Source organism: Stylophora pistillata, chromosome 5, assembly GCF_964205215.1.
Source record: "Stylophora pistillata chromosome 5, jaStyPist1.2, whole genome shotgun sequence".
NCBI lineage: Eukaryota > Metazoa > Cnidaria > Anthozoa > Scleractinia > Pocilloporidae > Stylophora > Stylophora pistillata.
In genome coordinates this window covers 24,315,463-24,338,154 of record NC_142523.1, presented here as the reverse complement: position 1 = coordinate 24,338,154, position 22,692 = coordinate 24,315,463, and the positions used below count along the sequence as shown (strand labels likewise).

At 39.2% G+C, this 22,692-nt stretch overlaps 1 protein-coding gene and 1 long non-coding RNA gene across 7 annotated transcripts in view; one reads left to right on the top strand and one right to left on the bottom strand.

The window, feature by feature from the left end:
• LOC148730948 (uncharacterized) overlaps nucleotides 1-19,663 on the top strand; it is a 61,987-nt gene extending 42,324 nt beyond the window's left edge. Inside the window, exons 2-3 of one of the 2 annotated variants that reach the window (XR_016001820.1) lie at nucleotides 17,510-17,583; nucleotides 18,061-19,663. This is a non-coding gene — a long non-coding RNA (uncharacterized LOC148730948). Of the gene's footprint in view, nucleotides 1-17,506; nucleotides 17,584-18,060 lie in introns of both variants that reach the window. The other variant, XR_016001819.1, reaches the window with a different exon arrangement.
• Nucleotides 2,132-15,604, bottom strand: LOC148730949 (lachesin-like). 5 transcript variants are annotated; one of them, XM_088761422.1, is made up of 4 exons: nucleotides 15,211-15,604; nucleotides 9,966-14,989; nucleotides 9,223-9,564; nucleotides 2,132-2,827 (listed from the first exon to the last, which is right to left on the bottom strand). In XM_088761422.1, exons 2-4 carry the CDS (start codon nucleotides 10,165-10,167, stop codon nucleotides 2,559-2,561), a joined length of 813 nt encoding a protein of 270 aa, XP_088617548.1. In that variant the 5' UTR covers nucleotides 10,168-14,989; nucleotides 15,211-15,604; the 3' UTR covers nucleotides 2,132-2,558. The 5 variants fall into 5 exon arrangements, with proteins under 5 accessions (XP_088617548.1, XP_088617550.1, XP_088617552.1 ...); XM_088761423.1 differs by having other exon boundaries at nucleotides 2,698-2,904; XM_088761425.1 differs by having other exon boundaries at nucleotides 2,698-2,912; nucleotides 15,211-15,603.
• Nucleotides 19,664-22,692: the final 3,029 nt, after the last annotated feature.

The following is a 22,692-nucleotide window of genomic DNA, read 5'->3' as shown; positions in this document are numbered from 1 at the left end:
ACCAAAAAATTTCCTATGTTTTTGTCGCGTTTGAATGAATTGAGCGGAGGCTGCGAAAAGATAGTGCTTGTCTCTGGATCGTTTTAAAGTAATTTAAAGTTTTTATGAATGATGGATTTAACTGAGTGGCTGTGAGGGTGAAACGTGAGAGTGAATGGAATGGGGTCGGAATCTTCCTTTTGTGACGTTTGAAGTGCTGAATGTCGATCAATAAGTTGGGCGCGGTGGTAACCCGCTTACACGAATTTATCAAGGAGTTTATTTTTTTGGAAAAAGTTGTGAATGATTTGTTTGCGTCAATGTTTGAAATATTATCCCATTCTGTTTCTTGCAGTTCAGAAAGAAACCTATTAGCATTGAAATTGGAGTAGTCGCGAACTTTTTTCCTTTGTTTCGAGTGGTTCAATGAATAAGGTTGTGTTGTCACAATACAGACCTGGGTAAAATGGTCCGTAGTGTCGGTTACTATGTTACAGCATATAAAGCTGTTTTCTAAATTATTTGAAAAAATATCATCGATTAACGTAGCTCAAAGATTAACGTAGCTCAAATGTAGCTCGATTAACGTAGCTCAAAACGTACCTCAAATATCTCAAAATGTTCGTATACATATTTATCAATAGTTGACTGTAACTAAATCCTGCAGTATCAAAGGATTGCAAGATGCAAGTTTAATGCTCCAAAGATGACAATTAAGTTTTGAGGCACAGCCAAACGCACGCAACCTGAACGCAACATGTTGCAACATTGCTGGATAATGTAGAGAGATGTTGTGAAACAGCCTGTCAAATGCGTGCAACATCTTGCAATATCAAAAAATGTTACAACAAAAATCTGACCATTTTCGAACTTGATCTAACACCATTTAACATCTTACAACATGTTTCATCCTGTTGCAACAGGGTGGCAAAACGTGTTCAACACATTTCATGCAACAACGTTGCAAGATTATGAATTGAAATAATGCGTGCGATTGGCCCGGCCTTAAGACATTTCAATTGAAAAAAGGTCTATTATATGCATACATTGAGCAGTCTCAGCTTCATATTTACCTGAAACTAAGAAGACTCGCTGTGTACAGTTGTTTTCCAGGATTTTTAGTGTAGATAGAGGAAATCTGAATACAAGATCAAATGCTGAAATGCATAATTCAAATTTGTACGCAGAGCAAAAACACCATGCACTCATCCGCTCGTCTGAGACGATAATTTTTGGCTCGTAGGATCAAAACTTGTAAAACACTTCCCTCGCAAGATGAGCCCTGGATGTTTCAAGTTCTCAAATTTCTTATCTTTAATTACTCCCCCAGTCTATCGTTGTAATAAATTCAGGCTATCACGATCTGATCTCTAATTCTCATGAGACATGAGTAGAGGATTGAACACGAATCAAGCAATCAAACTTTATGCTATATGACCCTAGGACAGAATTGTAACTAAAGTGCACAAGTATCATTTTTCAACCATGAAAAACATTATTTCTCCTCACTTAACTTTGCTTAACTTCTAATCCAAGAAATTCAAAAGAACTCTCAGAATCGAATTTTAAGCCAGAAAAGCTTCAAGTGTACAAGCCCCCATAGGTTTGGGAGATAGATAATTGCACTTCAAGAGCATACGAATGCTTTTTAGTTATAATCAAACTCACACATGAGTTTTTGTAGAGTTGTACACCACAAAGGCTTCAAAACCACAAATTTAATGTAACACACACAAAATACACAACTCTCGCCACTCTCAAAGTTCCCGGATGTGTATGTCACCACTGTTCCGACATACCACAGTTGTTCACGACATCCCATTAACTCAAGAACACTCTTCACTCAATGTTCAATGAAGAGCAAAGGCATGAAAAACAATTTCTCCAGCTAGTCTTTTGAAGGTTAGTGCAACAAATAAAAGGAGGCTAAGTCAGTCCAGGCAGTACTGGACAAGAGGTACCAAAGGTTATTTTACGTTCAAACACTAGAAATTTCGAAATTACCACGGTATGACGAAAAGTATCAACGAAAAAGCTTGTTTGCCCAGATATGGTCACCAAATGTAACTACTAGATGCTGCAGGATACTTACTTCCGATAACAGCTTCGACTCCAAGGTTTTAAACTCAACTCCCGATCTGTTATTCAAGGCTGACCTCAAGACATCATTCTTTAATGTTACTAATTTCACAGTCATCACCTACAGTATGATTACATCAGAAAAATTAACACTTGTTCGTTTAACAGCTATTATATAGCGAGTAGCACTCGTGGGTAATATATAGACCGTTATTGACCAACTGTGGGGTCAAGAGAGCTGAATATTGGCCGAGTTCTTTTTTGCGGCTTGATGGACTGAGACGAATTCAGGGTCTGATTTAAAACTACTGATCTGAAATCTTCTCAATGTTCTTCCAAGTGAAACAAAGGAGACACAAAGGAAAACGTATTTTTAATGTTGTGATAAGCCCACGTCATTGTGTTGTTGTAATTTCAGCATGAATTCAAATAAAGTGGCATCTGCTACTATAAAATGTGCAGTAATCACAGAAACAGTTTTGAAAGTACAGATCAGACTACTAACACCTTATGCCAACGATGCTGATAGCGGTGTCATCATCTCCATATCTATTACTAGCCGTACATCTGTATGATTCTACATCCTCTAAATTCACGTTGTTTAAATGAAGGTGGTAACCTGTTACTTTAAACCTGTCCTCAGGAATACCATCCTTTGTCCAAGTAATATTTGGTAGAGGGTCACCAGATGCGTTGCAGGTCAGAAAATGGTTTTCTCCAATGGTAAGTAAAGAGCTTGCTTCCGGTAGATCAGATATTTCTGGAGGCACTGGGAAGTAACAATTGAAGATGAATTCTTTGTGTATGGATTGCCAACGTACACGAAGGAATTGCTCCCCAAAGGCACTGTGAATCTTAAGAGAATATCGCTAAATGATCGGGGAAGACAACGCTTAGGCTATTAATAATACGTCCATACATATAGTGGAATGTTCATTGAGAGAAGCATGCGACTATGTAGTAAGTACGCTGGCCTTTGTATCAAAATGTCAACAATCAAGCTCTAACGTTAACTGGGTCACTACATCATATTATTGAGCGAATAAACATTTTTTGAAATTCTGGAATTTTTTCTGACTTGTAAAATAAACTCAATGGCTGGATTCTTCGACGCTTTCGCTCATTTTCCGTAATAGGAGAAATGGTCAGGTTTTTTCATGAGGTGTATTAAGTCGTGGCCGGGTGAGAGGCTTTCCAAGTAGACGACAATAGCGAAATGTTTTCCATGCAGTCAATCATAGGCCACTGCAGCAATAAGTGACTGAAGCGATTTTGAAGAGAAAGACAATAGGAACAAGGAAATTTACAAACACTGGCTTATTGCTCACACAATTATCTCCTAAAATCTGACTATGTGTCTCGAATGCGAGTCAGTTCGATTTGAACGAGCGGCTAGAAACGTTATGTGGAATGGGAATCGAAGATGTCTTAGACATGAGCCGTAAAAATACAGTTAGCAAACTTAACACTTTATTTTGTGTCGCATATTTAACATACAAAATATTCCTTTTTTGAAAGATTTCTTTGCCATCAGGTATCTCATTCCAGATTTTGACACGAACAGACGAAAAGACCTTTCATTGTGGTTTAATCCTAAGGTAATTAACGTTCAAGAGTTTTGACATCAATGAGCGAGTAGTAAAGGCCTGGATGCTTAACGTTCTCATAAAAACTTTGAGGATGTTTGTAAATTCTAAGAGCAGTAGTTTTTCTTGTTGGATTCTTTGCGCGTTTAAAGTTTATTTAAAGTTTTATCACTCCGTAAGTAGCGAACGTTAATACTTATTGTTTCATTAACACTTTTTTGTCGTTTTATTGCCGCCTTGTTGCTAATTCGCATAATTTATCTATGTACATATAGCATTAATACGCCTTTTTTCCCGTTTTTTTACGTTAAGCGCAGTTCCGTAACGTGCCGCGGTTTTCACTCGTACTTTTCCTTTTGTTTATTTTTTGCCTTAGCAGTTTCGCAATACGATAATCAATCTTGGTCCTTTTTGTGGCAGTAACAAAGTAAGTGTTTTATAGTCCTCTGCTGTTTGTCATTTATATCGTATACTGTAACTTTTGTAATTGTTTGTTGTTTTACTTTCAACCTACGTCGTTTATGCCTTTGAGGAATTAAAGTGAATTATCTTTATTTTTACATGACGCGGAGTTGTTTATTCCGTTACCACAAATCTCTCGTCGTTATAAACATGGAGCAATATTATCCGTAGAGCTTCATAATATAAGAAGGTAATAGGTAGACCGTTTTGCGTTTACAAAAGTGGGTAGCATGTTCTTTTCTATAGATTAAACGTTAAACTAGATTAAACATAATACTCGCTTTTGAATAACAACAATTTGGCCGAGATATTTATTAGACGCATTTCCTTAGGCAGTGAGTCTATAAGTAAAATAAGGTCATATCAAGGATTTAGCGAAATTAATGATTACAGATGATGTAACAGAGTATCACAGCTCAGCAATCATTCCTGTGGTCTTACTTATTTTTTGTGATAAGGTAGTCAACGTGGTGGTTTTTCCAAGAAAGATTTCCACCGATCAAAAAACCTAAATATCCTACGTAACTCTCATGCTCTAAAGTGGCTCTTCTGTTTGTTTCACTATCAGATATACTTCTTTGTGGAAGATAGAGGATTTTATTTTGTCAAGTGAGAAAAGTTACATGATTTGTTTTTTCTGTATTCAAACTCAATCTTGTCGTCGTTGGCCGGTCGTGTAAATATTTAAGTTCAGCATCGACCGTCTGTTCCAAAGAACTGACGTCCTTGTCATCATAAAGGATATTAGTGTGTATCGTAACACAGTTGTGGATAAAAGAAGGCCAATAATAACCAACAGCCCGAGCCACACCAGAAACAGCTAAATGCTCAGTTGACAAAGTCTATGGCGCGTTTTTAGTGTCAAAATTCAAAACCTCATGTCAGACTTGCTATTTTTCTATTCAAACTTCTTGTTTGACAATTCGGATATGCTATTTGTTTACTGTAACATCCATTGTTTCAATTCAAAGCAATATTTCTTCGATTCAGTCATGCTGTTTTTCGATTCAAAAGTGCAATCCTTCGTTTTAAAAATGTTTTTCTACTACCCAAACATTCAGTCGTCTAATTCAAACATGCTATTGTGCATTTCAAATTTTCAATCTCGCAATTCAAAATAGTCAGTTTCGCAAGTAAAAATGCTATCCTTCTTTTCCAATATGCAATTCTTTACCGCAAACCTGCTACTCGTCAATTCAAATACACTATTCGCCAGTTCAAATAGGCTTTCTGTCGACAGAAACACGCAATCCTTCATTTTGAAACAATCGTTCTGCAATTCAAACACTCTACTCTTCAATTCAAAACGGCAATTCTTCCATTCCAAAGTTTAATCTCTTAGGTCAGATCTGCTGTTCGACAATGGAGATATCCAGTTGTTTAATTTGGTAACCCTATTCATCACTTCAAATATTCGAACTCCTTTTCCAAACATTCAATTATTCAATGCGAACATGATACTCGTCATTTCCAATACGCAATCCTTCAATTCAAACCTTCAAACCTTCAAACCTTCAAACCTTCAACGCAAACACGCTGTCCTTCGTCGTCACCTGGAAACTAGCCCGGCCACGCATGCGTATTGGGAAGAAAGGCGAAGAAAAAGAGTACGACCCTTAGAGCAGGAACGGTGGAACGATGGAACAGTAGATTGGCGGAAAATGATCCCAACTTCTAAAACATAGAGCGGATGTCACGGCATGTTGCGCGAATTTTGTACATAGACACTTTGACTTCGAGAAAAGATCGCCCTCGAAACGGCGACTTGCACATTTGCATGACCTTGGGATCGTCCACCGTGATATAAAGCCTGCCAGTTTACTGGTCTCCAACCAGCACTATTGCACTTCAAAAGACAGCAAACTAGACGAATTAGTGGAATAACCTCATTTTTGTCCACAAAATATATATCTTCCGCTGATATGTAAGCCGTAAATTTAATAGTAGGATGGTGGTGTTTTGGATTGGGGCTCTTTCTTTGGATGTAATTCAAAGCAATGGATCGTAGTGTGGACGCAGCTAGTTCTTTAAGATTAGGATCTGATAGTTTATCACCAATTTATCACCAATTTATCACCAATATTTATCAAATTTATCACCAATTTATCATCAATTGGTCGCCACCTGACAGATGCCCATGGGAACATTGACTTACTCAATGAGAGCCAGTTCAGAATGCTTAAAAAATGCGGCACGAAATGGGGTTAGGGACCTTAAGCAGTCAGGACGGCAACGCCAAGGAAGACTCCGATTAAAAAATGAATTTCTACTCTTAGTTAGAATTTCAAACATTGCTGCAGGAGCTTACTGTCTCATATGGCGCCACAGCTCAACTTCAGCATGACGTATAAAAGTGGCGTTGAGTCCCAAATGGAAATTAAAATAATTTGCCGTCGCGGTTTCGGTTCGCAGACGACGCAAATTTTGGCGATTTCAAGTTGTTGTTTTGCATAGGACGGCTAAGAAATGTACAAAGTTTCAAAACGCACGTGCTGAGCTATTGTTCTGCCAATTAGATCTATTGTTTTTCCACGTCCTCGTTGCCGTCGCCGTCGTGGTTGCTTAAGGTCTCTATTGTCTTGTTTATGAAATGTTGTACATAAGAACAATAAGGCCCAATTTAAACACCCAGAGCGATTCCATTAGGGCTAAACTCTTTGTTTAACTTTTAACGTTTTGTAATTTATTCACCGCTTCATTATATATATACTCGATTTTATTATTTTAGTTTACTTGATAATGACATTCTGGAAACGTCGAAACGTCGTGTCATGCTTTATAATATTTTATCGCAGTTTTTCATTGTCAAATGTTTTACCAAATCTTTACTTATTCGAATTTTTTTTATATTTTTAAATATTTTATGATGTATATAGGTTAATTATTTTATTTTAATTATTCCTAATATTGTTACGTTTGTTACAATTCCTTTTTTTTTCCGAATTTTAATTTTCGAGGGCCATTAGTTTATCAGTTTCATTACTGTCACATGTTACCCTCGTTAAATAAAGTCTTACCTACCTACCTACCTAAAACGAAGGACTGCACGTTTGAATAGAAAAACAGCATGACTGAATCGAAGAAACATTGCTTTGAATTGAAACAATGGATGTTTCAGTAAACAAATAGCGTATCCGAATTGTCAAACAAGAAGTTTGAATAGAAAAATAGCAAGTCTGACAGGAGGTTTTGAATTTTGACACTAAAAACGCGCCATAAAAGTCAGCGGTGGAATGCATTTAGCGGATGATGGTATTAGTCTACCGAAACTTGTCTTTAAAAGGTTTCCTCGTGAATTTGAAATTTGTTTCAATCATATTGTTAGTACAAAGTTACGGACGTATCACACACACATGGATTTGTAAATGCTGTGAAAGTGGAAAAGGTATGTTACTATTAACACTCGTACGCAGCGGCGAAAGATAAATGAACAGAGAACGACATCACCTACCATTGTTAGACCGATATCGTGTCGTTTAAAAACGTCACACCCTTAAATAGTAGCGATCTAGAACATACCCATTTGTATGAGCAACGATTGACGCAATGTGGTATGAATTCGATTATAGAATTATTGCTCGTAAGATAGCTCTTATTAAGTTACAGTGAATGGGATGTGAGTGTAGATATCTCATTCAAGGGTTTGTGTAGTAACCGTTTACGTATTGTGGGCCTAGTAGATCCTAGTACTATGTGAGTTGCGGTTCTATCAGTTTTCCTGTCACTTCATAATCAGGTCAGAGTATCCGGTTTAAAAATATCGTAATCGCGCGCCATTCTGAAGTTAGTTGGCTGTCGATTAGCGTTCTCTTGATATTGGATGTTTGATTCGGATATATGGATGTTTACCGAGCAAAAGAGTCGGTAAGTTTGTCGTATGCTAGATACAAATTCTGGACCCTGAAGTTGGTTTGTTTACCGTTTTTCACATGCTGGTCACGTCCATTCTGTTTATTCTAAACCGTTTATGTTGCTTATATTTTTGAAGACAACGGCTGACTCTGTAAGAAGCCAGATTTGCGGACAATGCAAATGAGAGTTTGTTCTCGCTTCTTGCTCATTTAGAATATTGCCTTCAGGTTACATTTTCTTCTTGGAGAGTGATTTTCGCCACGCGCATTGCTACTTGTTAATAACAGTGGGGAACAAAATCAATTCAACACATGAGTAGCAAAATGGAAGGCTTCAGGGCACATAATAATGGCGTGACATATCCCTTACATGTATTATAACATGATGTAGAGTAACAAACAATCACTAAAGCCTGGTAGATTCTCATAGCAATGGTGATTTCTTGAGTCGCTAAAATCCGCGTAAATAGTATGAATTGGAGACAAAGAATAACCCTTACTATTCTTAAACGACGCATTAGTCGCCATTGTCTTCCGTCATTAAACAACTGTATGCAGTGAAGTTTACTGACGCGACACCTGGTTGAACACTTTTTATAATGCAACAAATTTGCGCTGTAGATTATCAAGAGGTCCTTCTTTAGGTGAATTAGTGCGGAAGCGTGAACAAAATTGCGCATCTATCAATAACATCGATACCACCGTCACAACAGATTTACATAACCTTGGTGCTGGTCGGATTATCATTTTCATCAGCGATTAAAGCGGCAGAAAACTCAAATGTAACACAACGATCAGAATTCCAGTCCTTCCTGGTATTACATGAAATAATGACTACATCAGTTGCAGCTGAAAGCAACGAGACGAAGAAACAGCTGTAACTGGGTTCAATGAAAACTGTGCTTTTAAGACGGTAGAGTCCCTAAATTCCCTAGAATAAATTAAACCCTTGAACAGCCAGTGAGGAACTCTATTAGAGTGAGTGGCAGAGACTCCGCTTTTGGGCTTAGCTGAATCTATATATTAATTTGAGTCACTGGGTGCATTATAACATCCGCACACTGCAATGGAATTTCAAATAATATTGCTTCGTTTTACTCAAAGAGAAAGATAGCTGTTGAATAAAGATTACATTGTGACCTTTCTGAAAAGGGCACGATACAATTAGACACAATTACGTTAGTGGTGTACGCAGTAACCAAATCACAAAAAATGAATTACGGGACAAAGTGTATCAAAGAAACTCATGAAACAGCATCACTTACCAACCACATCAATAGTAACCATATCTAGCGCTTTCTCAAATGCATTAGAATTCAGCAGAATAATAGCGTAGGTGTATTCCTCATTTCTCTGTACGTTTTTCAGTATTAGTGTTGCAGGGAGTAAGGCCTCGAACTCACTCGTGGAACTCGGATCGAACGCATTCCCATTCATGCTTGTTGCTATTTGTTTAAGATCTTCACCGGGTTTCCTTCTCCAAATTTGGACGAAATACCTATTTGGTACATCAGAATACAGCCACTCAAGTTTGACTCGTGCGCTGTTCTCTCCTATAACCACAATAGTAGCATTGTAAGGAGGTGTTCTGCTGATTCTGAATGACACTGAAGAAGGAAAACAGAAACCATTCAACAACATTTTAACACATCACACTTAACTTTAAAAATTTCGAAGTTCATTCGTCAGAAAATTTAGGGATGTGTTTAGGTCTGTCGCATTATTGTAGAGCTTTATCTCAAATCGAAACCAAAACATCTCAATATTCTCGACTGTATATACATTACCTGTGTTCTGAATAGTGGAACAGAATAAAAGCGTGGCTATGAACCATCGAAGAACACTAGTAGGATAAAGATCCATTATCCTTTCATAAACCAAAAATTTTTATATATTCCCTTTTCGAAATTAATCGGAAGAAACATTTAAGGAACACCCGTTGTATACTTGATGGGACGAAACGCCAAACGGAAACCGTCGATCGAGCCCAGTCTTCTGCCCGACTTACCATTAACACGTACCAAAGAGAATTGCACTTGAATTGATGTACAGTCAACGCTGTCGTAAGCAGACAGCCTCGGAAATGTGTCCATTGGTAGTGCTGTCCGCCTACGAGGATTATTCCAAAGGTCAGACACGAAAGAGAAATAGAGTAGATGTCCACTTACTGAAGAAACAAAAGGAAAATAGACCATGACGAACGTGGCCATAACGTGACGTTACAAATTTTATGTCGGACTCTGGTTAATGTCAAATGAACGTCAATATCAAATGACAGCTTGCAATCCCGCAGACAAATGGAGATTTGATAAAACTGTTCTGTTGCTGTGTCAAAGGTCATATTTTTGTTAGTTTGCAAATTTAAGACAAGTTTCGATGCTAAGTGTCAATGGAGTGTCCACGTACGAGGGAGAATAAACCACAACCATCATTCACTTCAATAACGTTGAAAATGGGGGGTATTGACCTCCACTTCAGCAAATAGATTTTAACGTTTAGTGATCAAACATAGGATGGACAGGTGAATTACTAAATATGAATCTTAAGATATTCTGGGAAAAATCTTGATCCAATTTCATGGCAAGTGTACCGAGAATAAATGTGACGTTAGTGATATGTGTTAACCTCTGCTCCAACAAGATATTTACAAGTGTAGTGCGATAAACATAATATTCAGTGGAAGAGTTGAATTCATCACACCTGGTTTCGTTTCGTTTCGTTTCGTTCGTTCAATATTTAGCAGAGGAGATTCACAACGTAGAAAAACTCTAGATCCGCTTTTCTTTCTTACTTTTCCCCAGTTCGACTTGGGAGCCCGAGACTGAATATTCCACAAACACTTAGTTAGATTTACCGAACAAGAATAATTGATTTCGCTTGGTTGTGTTTAATTCTAAGACCGAACTTATTCAAACTTTTGGCGGCTAACTCTTGATTAACTCAATACCGAGACCAAGAAAGACGCGGTCACTAAAATTTATAATTAAGAGTTTCACATTAAGTAAGTTATTTAGACCACCCAAAGTCCAAAGGACTCAAAGGAAAAAGACAGATTTCTTTTCCTGAAACCGTCAAAGAGAAACGAAACCAATACTTACATCTTGAAGTTTCATACGAAAAATATCCTGGGCTTTTGAAAAACGTCAAACTTTTTCTCATTGTCCAAACATGCCCAATTATTGGACTAATTATCACATGTCTTGCTGGTTTGCTCTGAAAAAAACTAGTTCTCATGGAAGAATCAATCGATACTCGGGGCTATTCACTTAGTTTTTACGGTCCCAGATTTTTCCAGCAAAGGCAACATTGAACCACCTGAAATGTTGCGTACCTAAAGCCACAGGTTAGGTAATCGATACGTTAAAATAGACGAATGCTTCTGATTTCACACATGGTTCTCAACTTGGCTAACAGATCACCATATCTCCTGATCACTTTATGATGTTGAATGCACTCCTTGTTTCGTTTATAGAAGCCATCCTCCATTTTTATAGCACAAGGTCGTGCACGAGGCAAAGCTGTCAATATTTTGGTTACTCAGCCTAAACGGCAAACCCTACAAGCCGGTGTGCAGCTATTAGTGCTTGGGCACCCAGTGTCAACAACGCACCTTGCTACTTCTATATCGATATGAACAGCTAGGAGGCCGACAATGCACTGGAGGGTGAACCCGGATTATACTTTATGTGGTTGGAAAACATGTAGGAAATGACAAACGAAATTATCGACTTATATTACTCCTTCTACTGCTAAAACTTCATTGTATAGGCAGGATAGCTAAACGTTTCTATCAGACTCAAAAGAGGAAGAAAACATCATTCTTCATTGCATTGCGTTTACTTGTATTTCTAAGAGAATATTTGCAAGACGAGGTTTGGCCATAAATTTTTATTGGAATACTCAATGTATTAACGGTTTTGTCCGGGCAACGGGACTGATTTTTCACGTACTCTAATCCACGCATCCTTTCTAACTATTTTTCCCTCATCTCTAGAAGGTAGCATACTTTTTCCTTAATTACAATAAGAGGTCGTCATTATACGGAATGAGTACATACATGTTATTCACCATGTTAAATCTGTGCCCGAGGTCTTGAATACCGCCCTCAGCCGTACTCAAGACAGAGAGCACAGTTTTTCCCAATACGGACCGACTTAGACTGGTGAACAAAATCTTTTAATTTTTTTCTAACAGTTATCGAAATGTTTGCCACCCAAAAGACGATTACGAGTGTAATTAGGGGAAGATCTTTCCTAAACTGAACAGTTATCTAGCGAGTAGATGATAAAGAAAATAGAGGGATTTTTTAATTGTATGAAGACAGAGGCTTCACCCAAACATTTTTATTCACGTAATAGTAAAGGTAACTTAAAAGACTCTCAAGCAAACGTTGAAACATTTTTTTTGAAAGGTATCTGTCATGATCTGACATCTGTTAATAGGAGAGGGGGAAAAAGCGCATGTACAAGAACGACTTAAATGACCTCCGCGACTGTCATCTCCCATTAAAAAAATGCTAACACCTACCAAAATGTACCCCGCATGTCAGCTAAGACAGTCAAAAATAAAGTTAACACAGCCTGGAAGATCTACCTACAAAATAAAATTCCTCCGTTTATCCAACAAAGCTTCCTTGCGTCAAACACAGACCTGCCCAGATTCTGCCATCTAGTCAAGACCCACAAAGCAGGCTCCGATATTAAAATACGACCTATCGTATCCAAAATCAATGGACCCACCCAACGCATTTCTTGGCTTCTTGCCAACGTCCTCAAACCGATGCTAAAAAATGTCCCAACCCAATTAGATAGCGTTCTCTAACTCATTAGATGTATCCAAGCCGGCGATCTCACCACAAACGAAGCGCTACCATGTCTATGCAGCCTCGATGTGGTATCCCTATACACCACGATACCAATACAAGAAGCCATCACCAACGCTACAGATAGAATCCAGAACCCAACACTCCGCCTCTCCAAACAAGACATCTCACACCTACTCCAAGTCACGTGTAATTCTCCCTCAGAGATCGAGTTTTTCGCAAAAGAGAAGGGGGGTTCTAACATTTCAGGTATACTGGCCATCCTGTTCATGGACAAACTAGAAACCATCGCCCTCGCCTCACACCTAATGATAAGCCCTTACGAGAAATAAGTTGACGACATTTACCTCCAAACAACCAATGAAGAAACAGCAGACCACTTTCACCATATAATAAACAATGTACACCCTAATTTGAAAAACCAGAAACAACACCTAGTGGCATGTCATTATCATTACTCGATTTGAAAGTCACCATGTCCAAGAATGGCAACAGCTCTTTCGAATTCTACAGAAAACCATCCAAGAAACCACTATTCGTCTACCATCAATCAGCTGTCGCCACCAAATCCAAGCTCAACTTCATCCGTAACGAACGAAAACGCATCGAGGACAGATGCTCCTCACATATATCTGCAAAACAACACCTAAACACATTCGACGACATCCTTCGCCTTAACGGTTACCCAGAGAACAGTCTAGAACAATCAAAACGCCCACAACACCCCCAAAGAAACTCTCAACCTGTCAATACAAAATGGTCAAGCCTCAAGATCCTGTTCATTTCTGAGGAACTCAATTACAAGATCACTAACATCTTTAAAAAAGAAAACATCCCGGTATGCATTTCCCACAAATCCTACACGCTCAGACAAGCCCTAACCGACACCCCTAAAGTGCGCAAATGCACCAGAAACAAATGCCCCATCTCTAACACCGGACTATGTTTACGATGAAATGCGGTATACCGGCTCACATGTGACGAGCCCAAAGAACGTCTGCGAAGGAGGCTAGTTTGCATGTTGCCATGTCTAGTTTAACTTTTTTGCGGAAGTTTTTCTGGTTTTTTTTTTTTAATGAAAAAGGCTGAAGTCACTCACAAGATAATTTTTTTTTCGCGAGGCATTTGTTTGCCGACGTCACCAGCGTGCAAAATGGAAAATTGAAGCACGCTCGCGCTATTGAATTTGATTGCACGAATTTACAAGTTATGTTATAAAAATTCTTTACAGTAAAATTGCTAGTATAGAGTTTCATACCGAGTAAGTTATTTAGACAACAAAAAAGACCGTCAAAGGAAAATAACAGCTTTATTTTGAAACCGTGGAAGAGGAACAAACGACCCCGAGATCTTTTTTTATTTCCATACGCCATCTAAAATGTCCGGGACTTTTAAAAACTAAAAACCTATCTCCCTGTCCAAACATTCCCACTTTTAGGACTAATTATCAACCGTCTGGCTGGTGTGTACTGAAAAAAACAGTTTTCACCTCAGCATCTGTCGATAGTAAACACTATTCTCTTAGTTCACGGGCACAAATCGTCGTCAGATTCTTCCAGCAATGACAATATTGAACCACCTAAATTGTTTCCTAAAGCTACAGCTTATTTAATCGATGCCTATTTAAACATCTTGCCAATGATTCTGAGTTTACACTTAGCTCTTAGTCTCTCTCCTCACCTAGGATAACAAACACCCACAACCCATGAACACTTATGTAAATACTTTTTATCCTCTTTTGTAGTGGTCGTGCAAGCTGTTGATGTGCTGTTGATTGTCGTTGTCAAGCTGTCAATATTTCTAAACTTTTTTTTTTCGGTTCCACTACCCAAACAGGATATCCTACGAGTCTAGGTGCAGCTATTGGTGCTAGGGCTATCAGTGTCAACAAAGTACATTGTTTCTTCTAAGTCGCAATTCACAGCTATGAGACAGACAATGCACCGAAGGATAAACCCTGATTTGACCCTATCTAGTTGTGAATACTTGTGGGAAACGACAGACGAAACTTTAACGTTTTAATACCAAAACTACATTGTGTCATGGAACAAAACAGAAAGAGCACAAACATCGCACTGATTTTCTTACGTGCTTTGTTTAAAGGATTCCTTTAACTATCTTTCCCTTACTGCAATTTTCTTTAGTTACTATAAGAGGTCGTCAATATTTGCGTACAAATTGTTGTCGTATTCTTCCATATTGACGTAAGTCTGCAAGACAAACAAAAAATGTGGATGAAATATTCCGATAATGAAACAAATGTCGATGATGTTGCAGACAAAATGTGTTTTTTTAAAGAGAGGAACGGCATTTGACATATAACTGACAAAGGAAAGCATGTAATACCCATCTTTTTCTTTTTCATCTTAAAGCACTCCAATACAATAACATAGAGATAGAGGGTTATAGTATTATTACATAACAAACTTACCGTCTCGTTTTGTATCAACTTTTTGAGGGTGTCTGCAAGATTGGAGAATGTTGGTCGAAGGTTTGGATCCTCTTGCCAACACTGGAACATGATCTGGTAACTAGATATATATCTTCAGTTATATTAACAACATTAACTAACAGCACTATAAAAATTATCAAAGAAATGTTATTGCTATCAAGACCCCAATTTTTTTTTCATTTAGAATCTCGAACTCTTCAACCTGTTTCTTTTCATTTATCTTGGTCGGTAGTGGATATATTCAAAGACTTAACCGATAACTCTTGAGAACTTGGTCTTGGCCAGGATGGCGATCAAATGAATGAGTTTCCAGTAACCGGAACCTTGCGTTTGCGGAGAGATTTCTGGGATCGACCGTCGGGGTAAACGTTGCGGCTCGCTAGTAAGAAATGTTTGGCGAAAGGCAGTTTCGGTGTTCAAAAAAACCATTTTTGAGAGAGATCAACGCTTTTTCGCCGGAGTTTTATCACAGACGGATTAAGATAATTTTATTACAAGGTAGCTATAAGTTTAGGTGGGAATAACCCCGAAATATATTATAAAATAAACCGATAAACTTCTCTCCTTGCAAAAGGCGGGTCTGTTGTGAAATCGTCATCGCGTAATGTCTCTACTCATCATCGTAGAAGAAAAGGTTCAGTGTTAAGCCGAATATCAACGCTGGTTCGTTCTCCTTGGTCACAACAAATAAGCAACGTAGGTGTTAAATAACTTTAATGTATCACGATAATATTTAATGCTCAAACACACCATTTCAATCTCGTGCCATTTCGAGCTAGCTGTTTCAGCGCTCTTTTGTTTTACAACTCCAAGAAAATGGCTAGAGGTACACTTAACACAATAAAACAAAACTGAAAAGGCTTTCCATAACAATTATTTCTAAGTAGAGTAGGTATAAATGAGTCGCTTAAGGAGCGATGCACAAATGAATATATGTCTTCAGTTTCTGCCGGAGATCCCGTGATCTTGCCTTTTCAGACAGATCCTCCAGGGAGCTCTAGGAGAAGTGACAGCTCAAAAACGGTTGGATTTTGCTCAAACTAACTATCGCTTGACCCAGGGGTTTCTTCGTGTTTTTCATCGCTTATTCCATCGTTTCAAAAAGCAACAGCTCGGTTAAAAAACATTCTCATCACGCTAACAACGACTCTCTCCGTTGAGGAGCTACATTTTCAGACGTCGCAAGTTGTACATTTGATAAGTCGACAAGTATGAAGACAAGTTCTACATAAAAATATAACTGATAGGACTTAAATGAGTTGTTTCGTAGCGATTTATGGCTAATTTTGTGACAAGTCGAGACCATTACTCGATGACGATTTCACAATAGATCTTACGTAAAGAGAGAAGTTTATCGGTATATTCTATAACATATTACGGGGTAATTCCCACCAAAACTTACACCTAACTTGCACTAGAATTATCCTAATCCATCTAAGATAAAACTGCGGCGAAAAAGCGTTCATCTCTCTCAAAAATCGTGTTTTTTGAACTTCGAAACTGCTTTTCGTTTTTCTTTCTAGCGGGCTGCAATGTTTGCCCCCGTGGCGATACCAGAGATCTTTTCGCACACGCGACGATTCGGTCGCTAATAACTCATTTATTGAACCTTTTATGTTTTATGATGCGCCACTTAAATATCAGGTGGCAATCCCTTTCCAAATCGCTAAGAGCTTTGTTAGTGTAAAGAGATGGCTCTTGACCTTCTCAGGTGTAAATCAAAATGTTCCAGTCCTCTACTAATAGGGGGCGCCCTAATCGAAATGGTATCCGAGTACAAACTACTGGGGGTCAAAATTCTATGTCAAAAGGAATATTTCTTGAAGTTTAATTTAACACCTTCAACACCCCTTTCTTTAAGGTGACACTGAGTGTAAACAGCTTATACCTTTTTATCTTCGCACTGAATTTTGAATTAGATAATGTGCTGTAAGACCACGTAGCATTTTTGGGGGTGGTACTTGTGAACGACCCTTCTCCGAATCTTCTGTGTAAGTCTTTTAAGGCTATTTTCTCTTAATATCTCTTTTCAAGAATGATGCTACATGTAGTTCTTCCGATAGGTTAATTATGATTTTTATATTATCAATCTTGTTTCCGTTCTGGCCGATCTTAACCGTAAAAAGGTTTGAAATTTAAGGTAGAAAATCAATCAATCAAACAATCGTGTATTCAACCCTATTGCAGTAACAACTGAATTACAGGGGGCGGTCGCGACATATATTTTGAAATTTGACAGACTTCACAAAATCATTAAATGTTTTGCATTTTCCAGTAGAAGCCTGAACCGATTGTGAGCCTGAGCGTAAATTAAAACCGAGGTAGTAAACCAGCGGAACCCGAAAGAGACTAGTAAGTGTTTCTGACATATGACAGGACTTGGCAAAATTCACACAAGCTTGTTGCCGCCTATCACTAAGGAGTTCAAGGTCAGCAAGATGCAGTGCGTCGCTATAACAGCGATCAGGGAAGATAATATAAAAAGCTTTCTTCTGGACTTATTCTAAAAGGTCACTTAGGTAGGCTGGAAGTGCGCCCATGCAGGGGACGCATATTCGAGCACAGAGCGAATCGTACTGCAATATACAGATACTAATTGGGAAGGTGAAAGTCCACTATTCTTAAGAATCCTCATCCCGTAGAGGCGTTTGGTAGCTTTGTCGTATATGTACTCACAATGTGCGTTCCATGAAAGGTCATCAGAAACTATGACCCCCAGTAGTTTGTACTGGGATACCATTTCGATTAGGGCGCCCCCTAATAGTAGAGGACTGGAACATGTTGATTTATACCTGAGAAGGTTAAGAACCATCTCTTTACACTTTTTAGGGTTTAGTTTCATATTGCGCTCCAGGGAGTACTTATTTACATTAGATGCGATGATGGGCAGACAACTATTGGAGTTCCTGGGAATAAGTTCCAGGATGGTGAGGTCATCAACGTACTTAAGACGAGCACACAATTCACTGACCAGGCTATTCACAACTATAGCGAAGAGAAGGGGAGCCAATTATGTACCTAGTGGGATACCACCACGAGGCGAGATGGCTGAGGACAGTTGGCCATTAATCCTAACGCGTTGCAACCGGCCAACCAAAAAGGCGCAAACCCAACAGACAATGGCTTCATAAACACCAAGCTCCTCCGACCGCATGCTGTGGACGACGAGATCGAACCCCCTACTAAAATCAGTAAACAAAATCCTGGTGTACATGTCCTCCCTGTCGAGTGATTCGAGGATGACGTGCATGAAGTACACCAGTGCGTGAGTAGTAGATTTACGAGCAACCGCAAAATGCTTCTCGTCAAGCTTATGTTGAACTTGGGAGAGCATGGACGGGTAGGTAAATCCCTTGAAGATCTTAGCGAGCTGTGAAGTTAGGGAAATTGGGCGCAAATCCTCTTCAACCACCTTTGGAGGGCTGCATTTAGGAACAGAACACTAAATTGACTGCTTTAGTTGGGGCGGGATAAACCCTTGAATAATCGAAGAATTATAATTGTCACAGACAACCGGAGCCAGCTCCAAGGCGAGTTCAGACCATACCCTATTGAGGGTTGGGTCAGGGCCGGGTGACTTATTAGTCTTAACCCGCCTAAGGGCGTGATATGCTGTACGTTCATCAATTAAGAACCCAGGAGGGACATCGTAAACCATGCTAGGACTAGGAGGTTCCAAGGGAGAGAAGTCAAGAGTGAGGCTGCCGAGGAACTACTTTAAACGCTCGGCAAGCAGAACCTCATTTGACATCTGTTCGTCCAACATTTGTAGATGCCAGGGGGAGGTACTCCCCCCTTTGCCACTCAATCTATTGATTTCGCTCCACCAACGCTTAACATTCGAAGATCTTAATTCAACTACTTTTCAGGTTTAAAAGGTCCTCTTGGCGATAGAACAATTAATCTGCACAGCATTCCTATAGACTTTGTAAACCTCAGAATTCTTACCGTTGTAAGGAACAGCCTTCTGGCGATTGCGGATTAGAGACTTGATTTTGGTGGTAATCCATGGTTTATCAGACTAGCACACTTTTATCTTAAGTAAGGGTAGATATGAATCTACAGCCGCAGACAGGAGGTTGGTGAATATAGTGAGTTTGTCAATGACAAGTGGCTCGTCATAAACAGGTTGCCAATTTTGCTGAGTTATCCAGCTGATTTTGTAACTTCGTAAACAACTCGAAGGCGCATACTTAGTATGCAGGAACTGTTGCATGTAACTTAATGCGATTCGCTGGCTGATGAGATAGAACGATGAAGATGCAAAAAGACTGACAGCCTAGTAGTGTCACCTTTAGTGTCGCCTTAATACGCTGGGGAACAGCATTTTTAATCAGAGTAGAATTGAATAGTATTGACATCTGAGCTAGTCGTAGAAAGATGAAAGTTGTATTAAGAATCCAAGCCAAGAAATAAAGAAATATTAACTGGGTGGTCAGGTAGAAAAAACTTCTAACATTAAATACCCAAATCCCAAGGTCAACCGCAAAATTCCCAAGGTCACGATACCTCTGTATTAACCTCCGTTGGTGGTTAATACGGTATTAACCACCAACAAGAGTAAACCACTGCATTGTTCAAGAGAAACAAGAATATGGAATAGCCACTGTTGAGGCCAAACAAAAAACTCAAACTTTTCATGCCCGTAGAGTCGATCGTCGAGTTAGTGGTCAACGGAGGTATATTTTTTTGGTAGTTGGGGGGGGGGGGGGGGGAAGGCAAAAACATGGCAACTGTGCCAAGACACCCTTTTTTAATACTACTGGCAAACGTTCCATCTGTAAATTTTTAACCGAATTTTTTTGAACTATCAAAAATCTCTCCATACAGTTCTTTATAAACTTTGACGCCGATTTTAGAGTTACATTTGTAAGAAACCGCTTACGTTACGCGGGCGCTTGGCCACAATAGTTGGCGATGGAAAACAAAAGACAGTCCACAATCAAGGTGAATCCGACCCAATATAGATCAAAATTATAGCATTTTATTCTTTTTTTTTCATCGCCAGGGTTATGGGGCTTGCGTCATAATTCTCATCTTATTTCAACCAATATGCAGAGAGACAAGTATTGTTAGGAAACAATGAGACCTTTTATGTTGATTGCCAAATGATTTAAAATAGCTCTTGCTACCAAGTGTCACATTATAACATTTTAGACCATGTCGTTTCTAGAAAGGAAAAAGTTGCTGCTGACCCTTAGCTTCACTATGTAATTTTTTTCCTTTTTTTTTAGCTGTTTAATTGATTTCCCATTTCTTTTTCTGTTTGAGGGCGTTAAATATACACTTTTCCCTTGGGAAAAGCGAGGTGCTTAACAACAACAAAAAATGCGTGCATTTGGAAATTACAGAAGGATGAGACCAAATAAGGAAAGATAAGGACTCGACATTATACTATTTTTGATGCCATGAATATTCATGAACTTCAGCTGTCTTCACAGAACGGCTCAGTAAATCATGAAAAAAATCACAGGAAACTGTGAATAAGTCATGGATACATTGCATTTGAACAAGTTTTGAAGATAATCAATTTCCAATGGGTAACTCCCGGATACAGTTGAAAGTACTTGATATTATTTTGAACTGCTGGGGTGACGTCGGGTGAACGGTCAGAATTGACATTTTAGCTATCGATCGGTACAAAATACAGACTGCAAACCGGCTACGAAATGCAGACTAGGGACAAAATGCAGACTGCAGATTGGGTACAGAATGCAGACCGGAAATTTTGAAAACTGTTTTTTCGTCTGATACGTGGTAACAAATATCATCTTACAACTTACCGAGTGTCACGCAATCGCCTTTTAGCAATCACTTACATGTTAATTTGCTGCAGTGTTTGGCTCTGATTTTGCTGCAGTGTTCCAAGACAACTTCGTGACTGAGCGGTAACTCTGAGCGGTGCAACAGCTTGGCTCGCTGTCGCTGGAACGACAAAATTGCTGATTATGGCTGAGGACTGCACTTGTAGAATTGTCAGTCTTTCGCGGTACGAATAGATTGAGGCATAACTTTTGTGGCCAGTAACACTTCTTACTCTCTCGAATTCTCCAGGCCGGCTGCTTTGAGGATGGTTACTGATGTCGCCCGAATACAGTGCGATGCGAAGTGAGTAGACAAACTAGCTTTCTTATTCATGCGGCCGAGTAAATCTTGCAAGGTGTTTTTCCCTAAAGGGACATTGCAGTACAGTACCGCACCGCGTCGCTTTCATTAAATTCGCCGGTGCTGTTGTTTCTTGGCCTTTGCCGTAAGGTGAGCAGGGGTTTCGCTTCTGCAAATACTTTTCTATACATCTGACTGTACATCTTTCCGTAGTGTCTGGTCTCTCATACATTATGGCTTGCGAATTATCTAAGTTGTCACGGAAGCCGCCAGGATGATTTTTTGTCGCTCGCTCTCGAAGGGCAATATATTCCAGGCCGTTTGCGGTTTTTCCGAAAACAATTTCTTCCTTTACCACATTTCTCTGGTTTCTCGGCCTCGCCTGCCAAAGTAGAGCATCAGATAGAATCGAGCAGTCTGAACTAGACTTTCAGAATTGTCGTTTCCTAACTGCTTCGCGGTAAACAACTGCTGCACATCTTCGCGCTCCAAGGCTTGCTTGTGTTTTATAGGTGACGACACCCCCGTCTTCGCCAATTTTTTTAGGCGGTAATCTGAAGCCTCGGTAGATGGAACAAAAACTTTGTTGCGTGTGATTGAAAATGCTTTCCTGTGTGGAGCTTAAGTAGGTACCGTTCAAGACCCGCTCGAGTGGCTTTCATGGAGTTTCGCGAATGGTGTTGCCCACTAACTGTACGTGCCTTCACGTAAAATTTGCGAAGGACTTCAGCAAGTCTTTCTGCCGGAAACTCTTCAATTCTTTCCGTTATTCCTTTCTCTCTAGACCAAGCTTAAAGGTAAAAACAATGTCATTGAATTTAACTTTTATTCGTTGTTGTGGTTTCTTGGTGGGTATCTTTTAATTCGTCAAATGCAGTGTAACTTTGAAACAAATATGTCCTACTTAAAGTTTCCTTACCTTCAAAGATTTCACCCGCATACGAAGTCGCCTCCTTGGTTCTTTGGGGGTATTCCCTCAATGACAAGGATAATCACATCTTCGCTGACCTCGGCGGATCGAGTAGCCTTACTTGTTACACCGAAGCCTGCTTGTTTAGTACAGAAAATTTTTCACCGAGCAGATGAGACATAAAACCATCAGAAAAGTAAACAGTTGGCCAGCCACGAAAACAACGCTTCTCTTTCCCCTATAAAAATTCACCGGTTACTCATTTGAACGATTTATAACGATAGAAATACTGACGGCTCGCAGGGAGAAGAATGAAAGCTCGAAATTGTATTTAACAACGATTGTGGCCTGGACGCTTTTTTGAAAACAAAATATACCCGGGAAAGGCGAGGAATATTCCACAATAATGCAAATGATGGCGAAAGATGAGCGCGCAAAAGCGATTG